Source organism: Pezoporus occidentalis, unplaced genomic scaffold, assembly GCF_034315485.1.
Source record: "Pezoporus occidentalis ecotype Australia unplaced genomic scaffold, CSIRO_AGI_Poc_V1 ctg25, whole genome shotgun sequence".
Taxonomy (NCBI): Eukaryota; Metazoa; Chordata; class Aves; order Psittaciformes; family Psittacidae; genus Pezoporus; species Pezoporus occidentalis.
In genome coordinates, this window is record NW_026914394.1 from 60,274 (window position 1) to 68,681 (window position 8,408).

Consider the following 8,408-nt stretch of genomic DNA (forward strand, 5'->3'; position numbering starts at 1 on the left):
GAAATGCTGTGCAGGCAGAGTGAGCTGCTGCCTGGTGAGCCCCTGCCCTGGGCTGGGTGCAGGAGCTGTGCATAGGAGCTGCATTGGGAGGTTCAGATAGTGCCTGTGGCCCCCATTTGTGCTGTCATGTTTCCTGACTGCCCTCCAAGCCCCAGCCCTGTGTGCTGTGTGGTCCTACCAGCCTTTTAGAGAGCAGTGCTAAGCTCAGGTCCCTCGTCAGGGCTTGGGGGCTACAGGGGACCTGAGGGAGCTCCACAGTCCCGATTTGTGGGGTTTCGAGAAGTTGGACCATGGTCTGTGACCACAATATTGTATGGATTTGCTTTAAAGAATAGTTAGCCCTCTCTGTGCGATGGGTAGGGAAGGTGCAACCTGACCTCCTGATGTGGGAAGAGCAGTAATGCTATTCCTGACATCAAGATTCCAGTTTATGTTCAGTTGAAGCTAAGAAACAGTACCTAAGTACAACTTCCCAGGGCGTGCAGCTCCAGGGCCTGTTGCTGTTCTCTATTAGCTCACCCTTTCCACTCCTCGCCATCAGAGTTTGCTCTTGCTGGTCTTTTTCCTTGCCTCACGAGGGGCCTTTCTCGCAGGAGATGCTCCCAGGCACACGCTCAGGTTGGGGTCTCCTCGGGTGGGAATCTCCCCACGCAGGAAGGAGAGCGGCTGCTGCCACCTCGTGGAACGCTGCTCTGCCCGGATCAAACGCCCCAGCCTGAGGGCTGCTGTGGCCACCCCCTACCAGCTCTGGCCTCCATCATCCCCATGGGGATGGAAACCAGGCTCACGCCTCCCCCCTTCTCTTTCTGGCAAGCAGCAGATGGAGCTGGGTTGCTCGGGTCCATTCAGGCCATTCACATTTCTCCATCAGTGGCAGACCTACGTCTGCAACGTCCCAACACAGATGAAGATGGGAGCTCAGCGCACAAAACGCAACAACAGACTCGGTTTAAAACAACACCTTTATTAGGCACAAGTCTTTGCTCAAGGGGCTGCTTTGAATTAGCTGTGCTGCAAGATGCTCCCTCCTGCTCCAAAACGTGACCCCTGGCTGGGCTGGATCATGCCCCTGCTCTGCACCAGTCCAGACCGCAGCCTCTGCCAGTGCCATGGGCCACCCTGGCTACACAGGCACCCCCCCAGCAGAGATCGCTCGTGCCATATCCTGCTCCCATCCCACAAGGCAAGCCCAGGGATGCTGCATTTTTCCTCCCAAAGACCACATCTGAAATAAATACCCTCCCATAGCTCCTCTCAGATATTTACTTGGATTTACCAGGATATCCCAACCTTTGGCTTTCAGTGTTCGGGCTGAAGCTCTTTAGGAACCCAGGCTGCACCAAACTGTGACAGTTTAGCAAGGATTAAACATCTGAAGCTGGATTTTTTAAATCCAGTAGTGCTTGGATCAGTTCTTGGCCGTGTGCCTTCAGGCTCCAAGTTATTAACCTTCTGTTTTAAATAACAAGCAACAGAAATAAAGAGGGCAGAAAGGGGACTGTGAGCATACATACTGTATAGGCAAGAAGAAGGTGATGTATCAGACAGTACATTTAACACACTGCTCATAAGCATAATTAAAACTAGCTGGGACACAGAAAACGAAACCCACCCAGGAGATATTGATGCTGATGGTGCCTCTGTAAATCGCTGGCTTGCTGGAGAAGCCCCTGCTCTTAGAGAGGTGTGTGCACTGACTAGCCCTGAACTCCAAGTCAAGTTTGAGCAGTGGAAATGCCCATGAGCAAGTTCCCACCTGTAAAGCCCAGGGCATCTCCAACTGCAGAGCTCCGGCACCTGCTCCCTGCCTGCTGCTGTGGAAAGTGGGGAGCTGGAGCAAAGCTGTACTGAATTAGGGAAGCAGCAATCCCATGGTGGGGAGGTGAATGTGGAGCTGACACTGGTGAGGCTCTTCCCAGAGGGAACCTCGCTATCCTGTTGCACAGGGACAGAGGGTTTAGCTCCAGCTCCTGCCAGCCATGCTCTGCAACAGCCCAAGTCCTTAAACAGGAGAAGTTCCAACACCCACAGCAATAAACAGGAACAGCAGATTCCCAGCCCAGCACAACTGCATTAATCCAGTATGTTACGGAGTGTTTAACTGTTCTGTAAATACTGAACCCACAGAAACCAGCATGAGGGCAAGCGCTACTTAAATAACCTTTTATCACCTCTACTCCCTAAGAGTTTTCCCAGTGCCACAAACGGGCTGGATGCTTAGCAGACACAGCCCAGATCCCTGGGAAGGCAGGCAGAGCACAGCTCAGGAGTTACAGCACAGCCAGCACAAACCAAGGGCCTGCTTTAAAAAGCTGCAAGATCTCTGATCTCTGGGTATAGGGGACCATGCCTGGATTCTACAGGCCGAAACTCTAGGGGGTTTGGAGAAGCAGCAGGCTGAAGCTATCTACCTATCTTACCCAGAGCAATCACAGCGCATCTTCACAGTGGCAGCTGAAACTGGGATCACAAGTACAGAAGACAACCTGAGCAACAAGGACTCCTGTGCCTGGAGCCAGTTCTTGCTTTAAAAAAAGCTGAAGATAAAACAAGCTATCATCAACACCTTTTCACTTAATTATCACCTGCCTACCCCAGTACATCCTTTACAGCCATGCCCAACATGGGGTTACTCTTCACTTTAAACAAATGCTGCCACACTAGCCTGCTAAAAACAGTCGTGCTGGCTGCCATCCACAACCCACCCTGGTGTACTTCCACAGAGAGCTCCCTCTCTGCATTTCGATTCAGAACAGCAAGTGCCTTGTAATTGTGGATGCCAGCATCCCAAGGGTGGGAAAGACAAGCACAGCAGCCCACAGGCAGCAAACAGCCATGAAAACCCTCGTGCTTTTTATGTTCCTGCTTTACAAGGGCAGGCCCTTGCTCAAACAAGCCTGTATCACAGCCCTCCACAGCCTGTTTCTGGCAATCTTGGACTGGGAATTTAAAGTTGGCTAATCCTGTCCACCACAAGGTTAATTAACTGGCAATGCTGTGACATGAAGTAAACATACTAGCAGGCTCTCTTCTGTCTTTATCACTGTTTCTCCCACAAAGAAACAACAAACCCCAAAACCAAACGTGGCTGAAGAGCTGTGCAATGAGCAACTTTTTCACTAGGTGGAATTAATTTCTTGTATTACTAGTACATGCTGCACATACAGCAAAACCTGATCATCTGAAGAGAACATTATGGGGAAAAACATTGAAAGTCACAGTCATTTGTGGGCTGGAAGTGACTTAAGACACAGCCAGCATAAATCATCGCTCCAAGAGACAGTTTCATTTTTCTCTGTAGTTCCACCTTTCTGTTTCTATGGTATTTGGGGTTACAGCTGTGCCAGTTTCCCTGCATTTCCCAATGCACACTATAGGCTGCTCAAAGACCCACAATAATAAATCAGAAGTTCTCATAGGAAGCAAAACTACTCAGAAGAACACACAAAAGACTGGAAGAAAGAGAAACAAACACAAGACACATTCAAAAAGGTTAACTTACATGTTTTAGTTGAAAACCACAAAAGTTATCACAAACATTTGAGCTCTCAACAAGGATCAAAGCTTTGAATGCTCTATCTCAGCTATTTAGTGGAACCAGATGATAGTATGGCCACACTGCCCTGCACACACTTTCTCCAGGTCTTACACTTGGTTTCTGGGCCTGAACTCCAGCAAGCAGTATAGCAAGAGATAGGATGCACCAAGAGAGGCAAATCCTGCACAGCTGCTTCTGTTTGCTCACTGTGAGGTAAAAGAAATGGCTCAGAAGAAAAAAACAGCTAAAGACATGTAAAATCAGCACAAGGCAACAGACCATGCATACTGAACATGAGTGAATAAGGACACAACGTGGAAAGCAGAGAACAACAGGAGAACAGGAAGAAACAAATAACCACCTGTGTGAAATTCTGGCCTCTGACACCCTGGTGCCATCATCAAAGCAGATCAACATCAACCATCCTAGGATTTCACCTTCAGTACTTTAAATTAATCCTTATCTACCTTCTGCTGTAACACAGAGGCTTTCAAACCTGTATATGGTGGAGAGAAAAAACCAACCCAAACAGCTAATAAGTCTCAACTTCCCTCCCTCCAAACATGTAAAGGCAAAGGGGGTGAAGTTTCCCATATAAACTGAGCAAAGAGGCAAACACTGGTGGTCATTATAACTCTATTGAGGTGAGCCCTCAAGACAGTCAGACAGGAAAGTCGTACAGAGGCTGCTGTAATAGGTGGGATATGCCCGCATGTGGCTAACATGAGCTGAATATGCAAAGTCCACAGCCTTCACAGAGACACCAAGCTGCTGACGGGCATCAGCCATGGACTTCACTTCGCTGGCCTTGATGATGGCATCGGCTTGGGAATAGAGGTAAAGCTCAGGCCACCGTGAGGGTGCTTTCAGCAGGACATCATAATGGCTCTTGTGGATGAAGCGGGTCAATGGGTACAGCAGGATTCGCAGCACAGCAGCTGCAGTAGCAAAAGCAAATAAGAGGAAATACTTGAGCAGCACATTCCTGGACACCAGGATTGTTGCAAAGGCACGAAGGGCTCCTCTCAGGTTTCTTCTGCCAGGGGCGCTATCGAAAATGGTGCCTGCTACTTTGAGGTCTTTAAATTGCTTGTGAGAGTGGAGCATTTCCATGATGTAGCGGTACAGCATGACACCACCATTGCTGAAAACATGGAAAAGAACTGGTCTGTTCTCAATGCTGTATTCAAAGAGTAGCTCCAGAAGTCGCTTGGCTGGGGTCTGGAGGGACCTGATGCCACAGGTCTCAGAGAAGAATACCATCCTCCATGGAGCTGTGTAGCGGATGACAGTGCACCCCTAAGAAGAACAGAAAGAGACCCCACAGACATTTAGGCTGTGCTGTAAATTACATGGAGTAGGCAAGCATCAACACAAAGAACATGAACATTTGGGACAGGTTTCCAACAGAAACTACAGGGCCAGAAGAAAGTCTTCAGTATCTGTAGCAATGCACCAATATGAATAGGATTATAATAATCATAACAGCACACAGTATTATGAAAAGGCTTATGTGGTACCAGAGGCCTGGATTTGATAATGTTTTAAATCCTTTCAGATCTTGTACTAACTGGCACAGCCCCTGTGGACATTGCCACCCGAGGTTTTACAAGTGTTAGTCTTCACCCAGGAAGAGAAAACCATCTCTCTGATTTACAAACCATAAGTATCAGCCATTTGGGTAAGAGGGGCCTGCTCTGGTACACATCTAGTTCGTGATACTGAAACAAATGCAAGAAGGAGAAGGAACTTCTTCCTGTCTTTGGGTAGTACTTATTTGCAGCTGTCTCCAAGACCCACCCACAATAAACACTGACATGATTTTCATAAGCCTTTTTGAAGTGCTCCAGCTGTACAAATGAAGAGCAGTAGTTCAGAGATTCAGAATGCCTGACCAACTGCCTTTACAGTTAAGGCCTTACATTTAGGTGTAGATTGGGAAACAGGGTCTTGGCAGAATTTCTTAATAAAGCAGATGGCACCACATTTATAAATGCTTTAGGTCTTTTCTACCACCTAAACTCACTGACATTACACAATGACAACACAAGCCAAAGCCACCAAGTCAGCCCTCTGGCCCAGAGCTCCATAAGCAGTGAACAACAAAGAAGGGGATATCAAGTTCTTAAATCAAAGTCTTCTATAGAGTCCTACCATGGTTGCAGCCACTTCCTTGCTAGGGAGCTAAGAAACCCCTTTCTCTCCTTTCCCATTTGTGTCATCTTTCTGACAGAAAAGTGTTTTTTAAAAAGTTATGCTGCCATGTAACATGCTCCCCATCTGCTCAGCAGCATTTCTTAGTCACAACAGTCACTTCACAATTAATTCTTCACTAGAACAAGGCAATTAATGACTCTTGCACTAGATTACACATTAACAATAATCTTGTTAATGTACAAACTTTACCTCCTATAGCTGAAACAGATCTGGATAAATACTGGATCTACAAGCTGGGGTCACTCCAGTACAATACAGTATTAGAAAATATTATAACTTACAGAACTAGCAATTACACAGACCTCTCCAGCTCAAACACAAGGAGCTCCCAATAAGCAGGTATGATTATTATAGGATGCCTGTTTCACAGACAGGGTAAAATGAATTTGCATTACAATATTTAGATGAATCACCTTCACAGGAAGCAAAAGCCAAACAAATGACAGACGCTGATAGGCTCTGTCAATCCTCAGCCTGGCCTCACCAAGTCTGTGCTGTGACCGATTAGGAAGCCATAAACCCATAATCTTTCCCCACATGTTTACCTGTTTGGAAAGCTAACATAGTTCGTATCATTCCTGAATAACTTCAAAAGCCTAAAAATACTCCAGTGATTCACACAAGTTTCTCTGAGACAGTAATTTTGTCTCAGCTGCACACACAGAGATGACATCAGCCACTGTTAGGTAGCGCTGCCTGGGCTCCAAGAGACAAGGAGTTTCCAATGACAACAGAACTTGCCACTCACTCCCAATGACTCTTCAGACTAAGAGAGGCTCTAGAGTGATTTTACCAACATGCACACAAAGAGGCAGTTTGTCAGAGAGCTGCATGACTGTCATAAAAATATGAATCAGGTACTCACCTTCTGGCTGTAGATTGTGCTGTATTTGGCCAGGTATCTGTCCTGGCAGCCTGCCCAACCCAGAAGGATCACCACAGGCTGACCATCTGCATGCCCTCTCTTGGTACTGCTTTCTGAAACAAACCACAAGATTTCAAATGACTGTCCTCCCGTCTACCAGAATCAGAACTTATGTCAACTTGCTTAATAAAGTTTAAAGGTAATGGTGAACTGGGTATTAGCTTAATTTCTCAGTCAGTTATGCACACTGCCCCATCCCAGTTTCACAAGGACTTGCAGCACAGTTTCAATCCCTGCAGCTTCCCAAAGCTCTCCACTGATGAATAACCAGCAGTGTGCAGATCACTACGGGGGGCACAGACACCTCCTAGGGGCTGGGGAGGCATCAGAGACCACTTACAGGGGGGAGAGTGTCCTGCGCTGCCCTCCACAGCCGATCACACACCTAATGCACAAGTGTCCCCCCGGCTCCCACCCCTCCCATAACCTGACAGGTCCCCCAGGCCCGGTCCCCAACGTCCGCCCTCAGGAACGAGGCCTGCTCCACTCGTCCACCCCCGGGAGCCCCCCAGGCCCGACCCCCGCCTCTCCACCCTCTAGGGTCCCCCCGGCCCTCCTGTCACTGGGGTCCCCCTGGTCCCCCCGCCTCCCCTTTCCCCTCGGAGCCCCCCCGGGCCCGCTGTCCCCCTCACCGCAGTCGTCCCCCGGCGCCAGCTCCACCACCGCATCCTCCATCCCGCTGGCGCCCGCGTCCACAGACCCCCACCTCCCGCCCCACCGGCGCTTCCGTTGGCCCTCACAGGAAGCCCCGCCCCCAGCCCCGCCCCGCAGCCAATGGGAAGGCGAAGCGCGGACCCCGCCTCGCTCTCCGTCCCCTCCCCTTCCCGCCCCCCATTTCCTTAGCAACGCGCCCTTAGCACCCGGAGGGGAAGCCCCGCCCACTGTGGTGTAAACTCTCTCTCCCATTGGGCAGGAGGGGTAAAAGCGGGTTATGATTGGCTCGGCTGAGGTGTCAGTTATTCGGCGGGTATCCGCCCCCTCAGGGAGGTTGAGGGGAAGTGGGGGGCCGAGGGGGGCGCTGCCGTTAGGGGGTGTAGGGCCTGGAAGGATCGGGATGGCGGGGGACTGGAGGGAGTGGAGGTCGGGACACGGTCAGAGGGGCTGGGGGATAGGTTGGGAGTGGGGGACTTGAGGGGGTTGCTGGTCCTGAGCTGGGCGTTTGGGTCTGGGGGAGCCCCTGGGGACAGGGAGTGCATGAGGGACTGTAGGGCCTGAGGTGGTTTTGAGGTGTAGTTGGGCTGGCTCAGGCCTGGAGTGGGGAATGTTGAGGCTGCAGTGGATTAGGGCAGGTAGGGGCTGGGATCTATGTAGGGGTCAGTGCAGGGCCTGGCTGGGGTTGAGGGGAGTGCAGGGGTTAGGTTTGGGGTGGTAGCTGGGGTTAACAGTAGTGCTGGGAGGCAGGATGTGTTGTGAGGGAGCGGCCAGTGGGACTGTGGGCGGGTAGGGGTTGGGTGGAAGGCATTGGAGTGTACTGAGGAAGGTGCATTGTGTATGAGGAGGGTTGTGGGGGACTTGAGGTTTGGCAGGAGGGGGTGAAACCTGCTGGGGAAATACAAGCGCTAAGCTTTGCTTGAGGCTGGGCACAGTCTTAGTGTTGCAAGATGCAAAGGTAGTGCCAAATCACCGTCACTCTGTCCTTCCATGAGTTCAAGGCTGTCAGTCCCTGGCACCTCACACTCAGGCTGAGGCTGATGCAATACCACTCTGTCTTTTGATCTCAATCTGATG

The 8,408-nt window shown here is 50.1% G+C and overlaps 1 protein-coding gene across 1 annotated transcript; it reads right to left on the reverse strand.

Annotated features, from left to right (window-relative positions):
• Positions 1-3,487: 3,487 nt before the first annotated feature.
• On the reverse strand, positions 3,488-7,405 carry TMEM53 (transmembrane protein 53). Its single transcript, XM_062622915.1, has 3 exons — positions 7,313-7,405; positions 6,621-6,733; positions 3,488-4,837 (listed from the first exon to the last, which is right to left on the reverse strand). Exons 1-3 carry the CDS (start codon positions 7,353-7,355, stop codon positions 4,175-4,177), a joined length of 819 nt encoding a protein of 272 aa, XP_062478899.1. The 5' UTR covers positions 7,356-7,405; the 3' UTR covers positions 3,488-4,174.
• Between the last annotated feature and the right edge of the window lie 1,003 nt (positions 7,406-8,408).

Bases quoted from the DNA above. Each gene is read 5' to 3' on its own strand.
- TMEM53 (XM_062622915.1), bottom strand. From the start codon at position 7,355: ATGGAGGATGCGGTGGTGGAGCTGGCGCCGGGGGACGACTGCG. The intron at 6,734-7,312 runs GTGAGGGGGACA...GGTTTGTTTCAG, and splicing joins GGCGCCGGGGGACGACTGCG to AAAGCAGTACCAAGAGAGGG. The intron at 4,838-6,620 runs GTGAGTACCTGA...TGTTCTTCTTAG, and splicing joins GCACAATCTACAGCCAGAAG to GGGTGCACTGTCATCCGCTA.